At 31.6% G+C, this 14,864-nt stretch overlaps 1 protein-coding gene across 6 annotated transcripts in view; it reads right to left on the bottom strand.

Moving 5' to 3' along the window:
- The window catches only part of esrrb (estrogen-related receptor beta), a 115,453-nt gene extending 103,517 nt beyond the window's left edge, over positions 1 to 11,936 (bottom strand). For 3 of the 6 annotated variants that reach the window (XR_012392679.1, XM_073927170.1, XM_073927168.1), the window contains exon 1: positions 11,880 to 11,936. Coding sequence is in view for 2 of the 6 variants with exons in the window: in XM_073927169.1 (XP_073783270.1) it covers positions 4,999 to 5,048 (50 nt within the window). In the remaining 4 variants the exon portion in view is untranslated. Of the gene's footprint in view, positions 1 to 4,998; positions 5,310 to 11,879 lie in introns of those variants that run through there. The other 3 variants (XR_012392678.1, XM_073927169.1, XM_073927167.1) reach the window with 1 other exon arrangement.
- Between the last annotated feature and the right edge of the window lie 2,928 nt (positions 11,937 to 14,864).

Here is a 14,864-nt window from a genome sequence, read left to right as displayed (position 1 = left end):
ACCCCAGATTAATAAAGGGACTAAGTTGACAAGAAAATGAATGAATGAATAAATAAAGAATTGCTTTTATACCAGCCAAACAACAACAACAACAACAACAAAACTTTCTTCAGAATGAAAATATAATAGTGAACACTAAATAAAATCTCTGTTAAACAAAATAAATCATTGTAAACTAATCATTAATCTTTCCCAATGCACAGAAAAGTTCTTTATTGTGCTAAAACAGTATTATTTCATAAAATATTATCTTGTTTTTTGTGGAGTAAGACACCCTTTTAATCTCTTAATCTTGCTAGTTTTGCATTCATTTTATTGCTTGCGTAAGAAACAATCCTGCATGACTCCTCGAAGCTCCTTTTAGCGCTTATTTTTACATCAAGCAAACATTTTAATTCAGAATCATTAGTGAAGTAAATAAGACGGAACCATCGACAACACTACAGAACCTTTCATTTCCTCCTGAAACACTGAGGAGATTGATCATCTGAGCGAGCGAAAGGAAAAAAGCACAGCTGGTTAGAGGTGTTGGAGTGTGAATCAGGATTATAAGCGTGCAGATGACAAATATAGAGCGTGTGTCCACAATAAACACCCAACAGAAAGAACTTCTGAGGCGAGGAGAACGTTAAACGGTGCGTTTGTTGAAAAAGCGAAATGCTCATTCTGGCCAAAGGTCAGCTGGCCGCGCGGACAATCGAAACCCTCTCCAGAGCTCATGAATATGTGGGCTGACCACAGCCATGGATCTGTGTGAGTAATGTTTTCTGAAACCAAATTACTGTAAGCTGATCCCATCTGGATAGTGTCAGAGCCGGCCGCTTTGGTTACCCGCGATAGCATCTCCACACAGACAGCAAAAATCTGATTAACCCAACAGCACTGAAACACTTGCTCAAAGAGCGCCGGGCTTTTAACTTAAGATGCACTAATGCAATTCCCATCGCTCTGCTCTTTTTTGTTTTTTCTTCCTGACCTAATGCGATAAAAACCAATGGAGGCAGGGGGGGGGGGGGGGGGGTCGGAAATGCTAGAGATACGCTCTTTATGTGCTCGATTTGCCAACTCGGTAATGAAGTCCAACAATGCTTGAATTGAATTTGTCTTATTGAGGTTTTCTGCATGCAAACCTAATCCGCTCTGCGCTGAAACCAGGCCGAGAACGCGTCTAGTCAGTCTTTGCTCCGGGTCATATTAAATATCCCAGCAGACGTCAAAGTGACCGAATGCAGCTCCACTTTTCTCAATGGAGAAACTTGCTGGGAAACACACTAGCAGCAGATTCAATCTGACCACACACACACACACACACACACACACACACACATACATATATATATATATATATACATATATATATATATATATATATATACATACATATATATATATATACATATATATATATATATATATATATATATATATATATATATATATATATATATATATATATATATAAATATATATATATACATATATATATAAATATATATATATACATATATATATAAATATATATATATATATATATATATATATATATATATATATATATATATATAAATAATGTATATATATATATATATATATATATATATATATATATATATATATATATATATATATATATATATATATATATATATATATATATATAAATATATAAATAAATATATAAATAAATATATAAATAAAAAAATATATATATGTATATATATATAAAATATATATATATAAATAAATAAATATRTATATATATATATATATATATATATATATATATATATATATATATATATATATATATATATATATATATATAAATATATATATATACATACACACACAGTGCTCAGCATAATTAAGTACAAAATGAATATTTTCCTCCATTTCTCAGTGAATATAGGCAATGTATTTCAGTGAATTTGAACAAAACACATTTATTAAACAGATTTATTTAATAATATAATAATTTAGTCATCAAACATATTGAGAATTGCAAGATAAAACAATTAAATTCAAGCAAAATATTGCAAAAACTTTCAAAATTTAATATAAATTCATTTTTTTGCTTCATTTGATTTTTCCTTCTTTTAAATTTGTATTTAATTTTGTTCTAGAACATATTCATTTGACTGAATTAGTTTTTGGACCGTTATTTTAAGTTATTCTGTTAGATGAGCTCCAGATTTGGCTTCAGCACTGATCAATCTAATGCATATGCACACATATAATATTGTAGAGCTTCCTAATAAACATATGACTTAAACAATAGATTTGTGAGGGGTGCACTTATATATGAACACTGTGTAAGCTAATAAACATTTCCTGGTGAATCCAGAGCGGAGGTGCATCTGAGGTCAAACACACTCACACACACTGCAATACCATCAGCCCCGATAGAAAATGTACAGCAGCCGTAATCACACACACACACACACACACACACACACACACACACACTGTACAGACAGCGCCATTCATGCACACTTTAAAAAGGCTGAAACACACCTCATCTGACTGAACAGCATTCACTGAACTATTGCAGGAGATACTAAATAATTAAAGTAGATTTTTTTAAATAAATAACTAATTAATAAATGAACATACAGATTGCACACAGAGAAAATGCTGTCATTTGCCAATCAAATGTGTGGAAGATTTAAAGAGTTTCACTGAAAAAACAGTGATGCAGAACTGTTGCAAACAATTTATTTGTGCTGAATTTAAACAAACAAATTAAATGTAATAATGTTCAACTTAATTTGTTTGTTTAAATTCAACCCAAATAAATTGTTTACAACCACTTAACATAAAAAAACTATTGAGTAAATGCAAGCAATCATCTTTGAATAATTTTTTTTTCAGCGTACATGCAAAAACCTCTAAATGCCATCTGACGTTTTCCTCTAAAATGAGCATTTTTATCAGGCTCTTGTGTGTGTATGTTCTGTAAAAAGGCACTTTCAGGGCAAAGAGTAAGTCCTTTTCCTGATCTTTAACGTGAAATATCTCAACATTAACAAAGGAGGCTGAGAAAAATGTTCATTTCCGATTTAAATTTCAGACGGCACTCAGAGATTTTTGCATCTGAACTCTTCATTTGCTCTTTATATATATTAAACACAATGCATATAGATGCACAATGAGGTTCATTTCAAATACACACATCATAAATACAATATGCAAATATGGGTATGTTTCTTTCTAATTACTATATACACTGCATTTTTTAGTGTTTGTCTTGTTTCTAGTCAATAGGGTTAGCTAAATAATGTAATTTCAAACCAAAAACAAGACCACTCTGCTTTATAATTATTCTGCAGACTATTTGGCTTGATTTAAGGGAAAACTCACTTCATTTTCACTCATTATTTAAGAAAATAAAACAATGTTTTTTTTTACTAGTGCAGAAAAATCTTTTTGATTTAAGATTTTTTAGATATTTGGACTAGAAACAAGACAAAATCTTGCAAAATCTAAATTAAAATGATTAAGAAGGGCATTTATTTTGCAGTGTACCTATAAATATTTTCATTCACTCATTTTCTTTTCGGCTTAGTCCCTTTATTAATCTGTGGTCGCCACAGTGGAATGAACTGCCAACTTATGCAGCATATGTTTTTCACAGCGGATGCCCTTCCAGCTGCAACACAACACTGGGAACCCTATAAATATTTACTAAATCAAATCATCATTAAATGATTATTATATAATAATAATTGAATTGAACAGATTCAAGCAACACTGACAAATACAGCACATCACAACTAAACACGAAGGACAGCCGGCAGATTGAGGAATTATTTTAGGAAAATATTAAAACTCCTAATATTAAACCATCGAGGGTCAATAATTACAATCTCACTTCAGCTTTGAGCCTAAGAAGACTCATTTAAAGAAATGCTTTATTATAAATACATGCATTTTAAATATGAACAGAGATTTGAGAGTGGGAGCGTGTAGATGAGGTGCTGGAGGAAACGCGCCAGAGCAGCTGAGCTGTATTGAACCTTTCTAATCCGTCTTAGTGTAAAACTACAAAGCAGCTTAAAATATGTGTGTTTAAGATGACTAAAGTGTGCAGAGTGTAATCTACTTTAATTTACCCAAAACACACACACTCACACACACACACACGCCGTCTGCATTCGGCCCGTGGAGAGTCAGAGCTGCTGGTGGGACATTACTATGAGTGAATGCAAACAATAAATAAATCCATACACAGAGCAAACGCATGTTTAAATTTTTAATGTTGTTTATTTTTTATTAATTATTTTTTAAATTTTTATTATTATTTTTTGATAATCAAAGCATATTTTGTGTATTAGCCGTTTAAGTTACCGTTTTGCAATTAGAATATAAGGCTTTTTCTGTATGTTTACATTTCACGATAATATTAATAATCAAAATACACTGAAATTTAGAGTTCTCAGCGTACAAATAAACAAATAATGTAATTAAATTTATAATTTCATCATAATTTTCATTATTATTTTATTCATAAATTTGTAAAACATCATTTAAACCCAAACTAAGTGTGCATTTTAATTCTGCCGACACTAGTTTTCTATGAATTAGATCAGGAATTTATACATATATATTATTATTATTATTATTTTTATTATTATTATTATTAGTCACCACAATTTGTAAACAAGAACTCAAAGAGAAAGAGAGTGCAAATGTTAAACGCGTCCTTACAAGAAGCATCAGTAAGTTGCAAGTGTCCCGAGCGCTGTGAGTGTCAGACGGACACCTGGAGCCCTCCGCTGGGACACCACACACACACTACACATTCATTCAGTCCACTACATAAACACACACCCGTCCTGCCGCCTCCTGTCCTCAACACTTGCTCATAAAGAAGAGCATCCGAGAGCAAACTAATCTAAACTAATCTCAAAGCGAGCATGCAACAGAGAATGCAGCAGCGGAAAAGTTCAGAGAGAGATGAAGCGGTGTTAGCGCACGCAAGAGGAAAGATGCACCTACTGGTTATGATAGCTGAGAGGATCAGGGATGCAAAGTTCGGAAATGTCCATCAGCCCAGTTTTAGCATTCCAGGAGGAAGAGAAGAAGGAAAGAGGAAACACTCGCCGGACACTCCCCCCAAAAACACGAGCCGGCACCTTCTGAAAAGTTGCGGCGCAAAGCCCCTCCAGCAGCAGCAGCAGCAGCAGCAGCGCAGCCCACCGCGGCTCAGGTACGCATGTGTGTGTGTGAGTGTGTGTGTGCGCGGGGGGAGGGCACACAGAGGGAGAGAGAGCCGCTATGATGAGAGCGCTGGAGAGGCAGAAATGAGTGTTTGCATGCTCAGTGTCGGCCTCTTTAAGACTCAAGAGCTTGATGAATATGGAACAGCTGCTGTTGGCTGCTGGCTGCCAGGGGGTGGGGCTTGGATACATCGGTGGGTGGAGCTCCGCTGGGGAGGGGGAGGGGGAGTGAGCAGGAGGAGGAGCAGATGTGCTGAAATACTCACAGATGATTGCATACACACACACACACATGCTGAGCGGACGGGCTTTAAGACACACTGGAGCAAATATATAAAGCACAATGCATTTTACATTTCACTAAAAGGGGGAAACTTGTACTATCAGAAATTTCTTTTGATTTAGATTGAAGAATTACACTTTTTTAAAATGTAATTTTTTTTTATTTAATTAAAATGTATGTACTTACTGTGTTGAATACTATGCAGAAAATCCTGTTAATAAAACAAGTTTAACAACATGTGTTTTATCATTATATACGGCTTTAATTAACAATTTTTCCTGCATAATATTTAAGTTAATAAATACATGTTCACAATACATACATAATGTGTTAATCTGTCATTTTAGAAAAATGTAAAACGTTTAACAACATGTGTTATATCTGTTTTTAGTCCAAATATCTAAATATCCTTAAATCAAGAAGCATTTTATAGACGCAAATAAAATATTAATAATAATGTTTTGTGTTCAGAAATAATCAGTCAAAATGTATTTAGGCTGTCCTCAAAACAAGCAAAATAATCCTGTTTTTGGTTTAAAGTAAGATTACTTTACTTACCCCAAATTCTGTATCTTATTTTAAGAAAAAATGGTCTTGATTTTGACAAGGCAACATAAGTGCAAAGATTAATTTGCAGCCAAAATAAAAGTTTGTTTTGACATAATACATGTGCAGAATTATTTGCCCCCCTGTTTACTTTTTTCCCCAATGTCTGTTTAATGAAGAGAAGATTTCTTCAGCACATTTCTAATCATAATAGTTTTAATAATCTAATAACTGATTTATTTTCTCTTTGTCATGATGGCAGTAAATAATATTAGACTAGATATTCTTCAAGACACTAGTTTTCAGCTTAAAGAGACATTTAAAGGCTTAACTAGGTTAACTAGGGTAAAGTTAGGGTAATTAGGCAAGTTATTGTACAACAGTGGTTTGTTCTGGTAACAATTTTAAAAAATATATAGCTTAAAGGGGCTGATAATATTGACCCTAAAATGGCTTTTAAAAAATTAAAAACTGCTTTTATTCTAGCCAAAATAAAACAAATCAGACTTTCTCCGGAATAAAAAATATTATCAGAAATACTGTGAAAATTTGCTGAATCTGTTCAACATCATTTAGGAAATATTTCAAAAAGAAATACAAATCAAAGAGGGGTGAATAATTCTGACTTCAACTGTACTATATATATATATATATATATATATATATATATATATATATATATATATATATATATATATATATATATATATATATTCGCACACAAGAGCTGTATGATATTGGAAAAATCTTGCGATATGAATACAATTTCACCAGATGGCTTGAATAGCTCTATTTTGGAAAGATGTCATTAATTTAGATCGACTAAGGTGATCAAGTCTTTTTTAATGCATTACATCGGAATAAAATAAAATAGTTAAGCATGTAAATAGGACAAATAATAATAATAATAATAATAATAATAATAATAATTAAATAGACAGAGGACAAGTAAAGGTTAAAAAAAGAGTGTGTTATGGTTATCTGGCCTAACAGAATTCAAATACAAAAGTTTAACAATCAAACATAAAATAACTTGGTCATTGTTGTATAAATAATTATAAAAACAATATTTAATAACATCATTTTTTTTCCTTTGATCTTTAATAAATAATCAAACCTGCGATGTGGCTATTGCGGATACAAATTGCGATATCGATGCTCAAACGATTTATTGTGCTGATCATTTATTATTTGTTATTATTATTTTTCATTTTATATTCAAATACAAATGTTCTCTTGCTGATACACTTTGATATGATATTTACTTATTAAAAAACAACATTAATTTATGAATAATTTCCTGCAATTGCAACAATCAAACAAAACCCTATTCCAAACTAAACTGCTCGTGTTTATTATTTTTCTATTTTGTTTGACAAAATATTAATTTTTAACATGTAAACACTATAAAGCGTATATTTAGACAGTAACATCATTCATGAAGATTTTTTCATTTTAATAAATGTGTGTTTATTAAATTAGATGCCGCTCACAATGAACTGAAATATTTATAAATGAATACATTTCTAAATATAAGTGAATTGGTTGAAATCATATACTTCTCATGAAACATTAAAAACACTGAACAAATAATTAATAAGAACAAAAATTATCCTTTAAAATAATGGAGAGCAATTTCTAGACAATGTATGGGTCCACAAAGTGGGCATCAGTAGCAGAAAAGGAGCTGTGTGTGTGTATGTGTGTGTGTGTGTGTGTGTGTGTGTGTGTGTGTGTGTGTGTGTGTGTGTGTGTGTGTGTGTTTTTGGTGGTGTGAGTCTGTGTGTTGATCAAGCCTGGAAGAATGCAGGGAATGCAGATAGCATTTCACAGTCACTCGCGCTCCTGTATCACGTTTTATAAGCAGAGAATCAGAACAGAGCCCTAACAAAACCACACGCATGACAAGCGGACACTTTCAACAGCTGCCTGTGTGTCACTAATTCGCCAAACACAAGCGAATTAAACACACACACACAGAGAGAGAGAGAAAGAAAAGAGAAGCATGCTAAGGAGCAGACATGTATTTCAATTATTGCTGCAAGATACTGGGAAAATATCCGATGTTGTTGTTGATTATTGCGATATTTCTTATGATCTAACATTACCTTACATTTTAAAAAAAATCTTCCAACCATAATTTTTTTTAATTTAAATGAAATTTTTTTTGCCATCTCAACTTGAATCAGTCAAACTGACTAATAATATTACGATAAGCTTTGTATAGAAACTTGATTAGCATATTAAATCAAGTTAAAGTAACATAAAAACGTTTGCGACTCGTTCGCTGTCAGTTAAATGTGGTTATTTTATTGGCTTGTGTATTTTAAAATCAGTGTAATGTAAGTTATTGAGTTAAATAAATTTATAAAGTCGTATTAAATATATATCTTTAACAAAAAATAATTATTACAAATAATTAAGTTTGATTTTGGACCAGAATTTAAATTTCGGTGCATCACAAAAAAAAAAAGGAGAAGAAGGAATTTATTGCATCTCTCTGTGATATAAATATTGCATATACAATTATCACGATAACGGTAAGTTTTTATATATTTTGATACATTTAGATATTTTTTTAAATATTGCATATACCATTATCACAATAACAATAATTTCGATATATTCAAATATTGCATATATTACTATCACGATAAAGCTAATTTTTATATATATTTTTATACATTTCTTGACATATTTTGATATTGCATATACTATTATCACAATAATGATAATTTTGATATACTTTGACATATTCAAATATTGCATACCATTATAGTAATAATGATAGTTTTTCGATATATTTCGATACATTTCGATATATTTTAATATTGCAAAAACCATTATCACAACAGCGATCATTTGGATATATTCAAATATTAAATGCACTATAATCATGATAAAATCATTTTCTAATATATTTTCATACATTTCTCGTCATATTGTAATATCACATATACCATTATCGCACTAACAATAATTACAATACATTTCGATATATTCAAACATTGCATGTACCATTATAGTGAAAAGAATAATTTTTTCAGTATATTTCGATACATTTCAATATAATTGAATATTGCATGTACGATTATTGTGATAACAGTAATTTTTCTGTATAGTTCAATGCATTTCGGTATATTGTAATATTGCACATATCATTTTAATAATAACAATAATTTCAAAACACTCAAATATTGATTGTACTATTATCGCGATAACGATAACTTTTCAATATATTACGATACATTTCTTGACATATTTCAATATTGCATATACCATTATCACAATAACAATAATTACAATATGTTTCGATAAATTCAAATATTACATGTACCATTTTTGTGATAAGAAAGATTTTTCGGTATATTTTGATACGTTTCAATATATTCGAATATTGCATGTACGATTATTGTGATAACATTACGGTATATTGTAATATTGCACCTACCATTTTCACAATACCAATAATTTCAGTATATTCAAGTATTTATTTGTACCAATATCGCGATAACGATAACTTTTCAATATATTTCGATACATTTCTTGACATATTCAAATATTGCATATAACATTAGCACAATAACGGTAATGTCTGGACATATTCAAATATCGCATATACCATTAGCACAATAATGATAATTTAGATATATTTCATATATTCAATTATTGTACATACTATTATCGTGATGATCATTTTTCGATATTTCGATGAATTGAGATATATATAAATATCGCATGTGCCATTATCACAATATTGATAATTTTGAAATATTCAAATATTGCATGCATCATTATAGTGATTAATGATAATTTTCTTACATTTCGATATATTCAAATATTGCATATATCATTATCACAATAATAAATTTCGAATTATTTCATATATTGAAATATTGCATATTGTGACAACGATATTTTTTCTATATATGTTGATACATTGTGATATATTTGAAAGCATGCATATACTATTATCACATTTTTTATACATTGCGCAGCCCTGATTTCAATACAAATTAAAATTCTGGTATTTTTATTGGTGGACATTTGCTTTGAAGCTGCTGGAGTTATTACGAAACCCCGCCCTGCTCTGTTCAACGGCTCGCGTTTCCATAATTAATACTAAAACATCACACAATACCTATTGATCATCACAGGACTCACTCATGTCTCAGTGCAAGCCTTCACAAACAAAACCCTACGTACGACACATAAGTGAAAAGGCTAAATTAATTCAGTCCGTTAGCATAAATCAAACAGATTTACACTATTAAATTATATAGACCATCTGAACACTGTCAGAATATTTCAACATGCATCTGTGTTTCTCTGTGACTGTAATAAATATTCGTATTTCTCTGACAAGCAGTTCAATAAATTGATCAAAAGTGCACAAGCAAATAACAAAAAACAAAACGTGTAAAAATAAAAATACTATAGACTGGACTATATCTGCATGTGCTTTTAAAACTCGCTCACGCTGATACGCAGCAGATGATTGATGTCTCTGGGATTCAAGAACATACAGTAATTTAATTGAAAAACATGGAATTAAAGGTCATTCATCCACGAACCTAATCCATATGATTTGCGTACAATCCCTTTGGAATGCTTATTAAGGTCTCGTCTTGTGTTACACAGGATTTGATATCAAACGCTGATATTGTGCTTGTGTTAAATGATGTGGTATCTCTAGATTTAATTTAGCTACCTTGTGTGAGAAAATAAAATGCGTTACAATTTATATACTAATATGAATAAGGGGGGAAAAAAGAGTTTGATAATGCTCAAAGTAAAACCTAATTCATATATTTAAAGCCTGAATAAGCATTTTAAAGTCTCAATGCAAACAAGCAAGCATTTCTGATACAGTTTGTACTCAATATAATTATCTGTCATTATGAAATTAGCTTGACAAGTTCAACAAATCAAAACACAACAGAAAATGCAGTACTAAAGCTCAGTATTTCTACTCCTGTATATGTGAGATGATCAGCAAAAAAGTATTGTTTTAGTGTATTATATTAATTAAGTGTTTTATTATTATAATCTGTATATTCCTCACATATATGTGTCTATATTTAATCAATATATCGCTAAAATAATTACTGGAACGACAACATTATAATGTTCGGTGTTTGTTATAGAACAACATCACACACACGAACATAGGCTAATTAAATACATAATTTCATAAATAATTTTACAGACGTCTCTAAATTGATAATTCTGCTAATTTATTTATCTTTTGTGCTAAAAACCGACTAATGGGAAGCAAACAAAACAAAAAGAAAGAAAAACAGAAAGAAAACAGATCAAACTATGTTAAACAAGATGCAGTCTGAGCGCGTTAAACTGGAGTGTAGGTGTCATTCAGAGGGTTATATATTTGATTAACTGTGCTATACAGATATTGTACACACATGACAGTCTGAATATGAAGAAAGAGCTTTAATAGATGAGAGGAAAACAGTGTGAAGAGGCTTTAAACATTAGGGAGGAAAGCGCTAAGAGATGTCGCAGAAAGAGCAAAGTGGAGATGACTGAGGTAAAGTTGGTTTTATATTCGCACATTCGGACTTTCTCCTTAATATTATAATTTCAGAAAAGTCAAAAATGACTATCAAAGTAGGCTACAACATTGTTTGCAATCCAATAAATAGTGCGTTGCTTGTTTTTAAATCTTACATATGGTTTCAAGCCACCATGGTAAACACAGGGAACGTGTCACAAGTTGTCACTGAATGAATGTGCAAATATAAAACCAACTTTACCTCAATTTGGAGATATAGTATAAAGTAGTATATCGCAGTGTTATGGGATGTAGCTACCTGCAGACACAGACACACGGAGCTCGTCCTCAGGTGCGTCTCCATCTCCGACTGACCGCCTTCAGCAGCCTGAACCGCAGCCTTTGTAGGAGCTCCTCCTCCTCCCGCCGCCGCTTCACACCATAACGGTGTTACTAAAACTCAGTAAACCGGCACTTAAGCGGAGGATAAGTCGCACACAGGCAACCGGGCAGCCTATTTTAACAAGTAGCACAACTTTTAACCTTTACATTTCTCCCGTGGGTGGCTGTTGACGCGTCGCTCAAACTCGCGCGCGTATAGACGTAGCCTATAAATTGGTGAAATCTAGAACTTGCCTGTTTTAAAAGTTTAAACGTCTCAAGTTTGTTTGATAGAACATTTGTTGGAGTAAAAATTAAAAACAACAGTAATTGTGTCGATGGATTCAGCTTGAGCTGTTGTGGTCACCTCTTTTGGGCGCGATTTTATGTCGTCGTTGCTTCTAACTCTCCAGATTCTCTGTAAATGTCGAAAACTATTGGCGAAATCTGGACAAACTTAACTGTTTGAAACGTTTCAAAGTTTTAAGTTTGTTTATTTGAGTAAAAATAAAGAAAAACAACAACATCAACAGTAATATTGTCGCTGTTGAGCTGATGGTTCATAACTGAAACTGCATTAACTGTGTTATGGTGGTCACCTCTTTTGGCGCAACTTTATGTCGTCCTTTCTTCTAACTCTTCAGATTTTCTGTAAATATCGAAAACTATCATTGAAATTTAGAGAAACATAACTTGAAAGCTTAAACTTCTTAAATTTGACTGTTTGAGTAAAACAACAACTGTATTTTATCACTATTCGCTGTGAGTAACAAAAACTGCTTAAACTGTTGGTGACATCTTTATTTGGCGCGATTTATGTCATTTGTTGCTGCTAACTTTTCTGATTTTCTGTAAATATCAAAAACTATTAGACAAACTTAACTGTTTAAAAGTCTTAAGTTTGTTTAATAGAAATTTTTTTAGCAAAAATGAAAAAACAACAGTAATTTTGTCTCTATTTTCTAGTTTGTAACGAACCATGGTGACATATTGACACAATGTCGTTGCTGCTAACTCGTCTGATTTTCTGTAAATATTGTAAACTATTTGGCGAAATTTAGACAAACTTAACTGTTTAGAAGTCTTATGTTTGTTTAATACAACATTGTTTGAGCAAAAATAAAAAAAACAACAGTAATTTTGTCTCTATTTTTAGGTTCGTTACGAAACATGGTGACATCGTTTGACACGATGTCGTTGTTGCTGCTAACTCTTCTGATTTTCTGTAAATATTGTAAACTATTTGGAACCATTTGGAAAAACTTAACAGTTTAAAAGTCTTATAGAACATTATTTGATTAAAAATAAATGAAAAAACAACAGTAGTTTTGTTTCTATTTTCTGGTTCATAACGAAACATGGTGACATCTTTTAGCGTGATTTGTTTGTCGTTGTTGCTGCTAACTCTTCTGATTTTATGTAAATATTAAAAACTATTGGCAAAATCTATACAAACTTAATCTATCTATTCTGTTTATGAGTTTAAACATCTTAAGACTGTTTGATAGAACATTTGTAAATATGTATATTTGAGTAAAAGTGTGAAATAACAGTAGGCTAGTGCTGTCACTGTTCTCTGTTGGTTGTAATGGAAACCGTTTGAACTGTGTGCTGTTGAGTGACTTCTTTTAAAGCGATATTAGTTTGTTGTTGCTGCTCAAAAATAGCTACTCTTCTAGATTTCTATAATGTTAGTTAACGAAAATACTGTTAATAGTTTACCATGGGCTAGACTGAATAAACCTAGTGTTAATCTCCAGGAAGAAACCATCGTTACACTAGTGAAACTGAAATGTTATTGTCATTATTGAAATGCAAACAATATATGAAAACTATAATAAAAAGATTTCTTACAAATGTTTTATGAGCACTTACAACAATCCTAATGAAAATTCTGTCATCATTTACTCATCCTTTACTCGTTTCAAACCTTTATGAGTTCATTTCCTCTGTTAAACTAGGGGATATTTTCTGTGAATGAAGAAACCTGTAACCATAGACATTCATAGTATTTGTTTTTCCAACTGTGGATGTCAATGGTTACAGGTTTCAGCGTTCTAAAAAATATGTTCCATAGAAAGAAAGAAAAAACTCGGGAACCACCTAAGGGCGAGTAAATAACGAGTATATTTTCATTCTTGAGTGAACGATCCCTTTAAATAAAACCTATAACAAAATAATACATTCATTATAATTTTACCATTTACAAATCCCCAGTCCCTCAGAATTGGTTGCAAGTTTTTGTTTACCAGTAATCACTGGTGACCAATAAGAGGGTATAAACAGGAATATGTAGAATCTAGTGCACTAGTTAGTAGTGTTGGTTTCACTGATGAATAAATCAGATGAACAACACGAGTGTCTGGACTGAGCTCACTGGGGTTTAATGTCATGACTAGTCATTGTAAAGACCTGAAGTGTCTATTTTGATGTCTGTAAACAATCATAAAGACGTTGTGAATTTGCAGCTACTTTATTAAGATTTAGGCTATGAAACACTCTCTAAAACAACAATAAAAAGTGTTAGTTCACCCAAAAATGACATTTTACTTACTATTTACCCACCCTTAAGTGATTAAGATATTTCTTTCTAATGTTAAATATTAACAAGATATTTTGAAAAAAGCCAAAAACCGGTAACCATTGACTTCCATTCATTCATTCATTTTCTTTTTGGCTTAGTCCCTTTATTAATCCGGGGTCGCAACAGCAGAATGAACCGTCAACTTATCCAGCATTTGTTTACGCAGCGGATACCCAGACTTCCATAGTAAAAACAAATACTATGGAAGTCAATGGTTACAGGTTTCCAACATTCTTCAAAATGTCCTCTTTATTGTTTAACAGAAGAAATAAGCGCATACAGTTTTAAAACAAGTAAAGGGTGAGTATATGGTGACAGAATGTTCATTTCCGGGTGAAC

This window comes from Danio rerio, chromosome 17 (genome assembly GCF_049306965.1).
Source record: "Danio rerio strain Tuebingen ecotype United States chromosome 17, GRCz12tu, whole genome shotgun sequence".
NCBI lineage: Eukaryota > Metazoa > Chordata > Actinopteri > Cypriniformes > Danionidae > Danio > Danio rerio.
The sequence above is the reverse complement of the archived record's forward strand: the minus strand, read 5'-3'. Positions and strand labels throughout refer to the sequence as shown.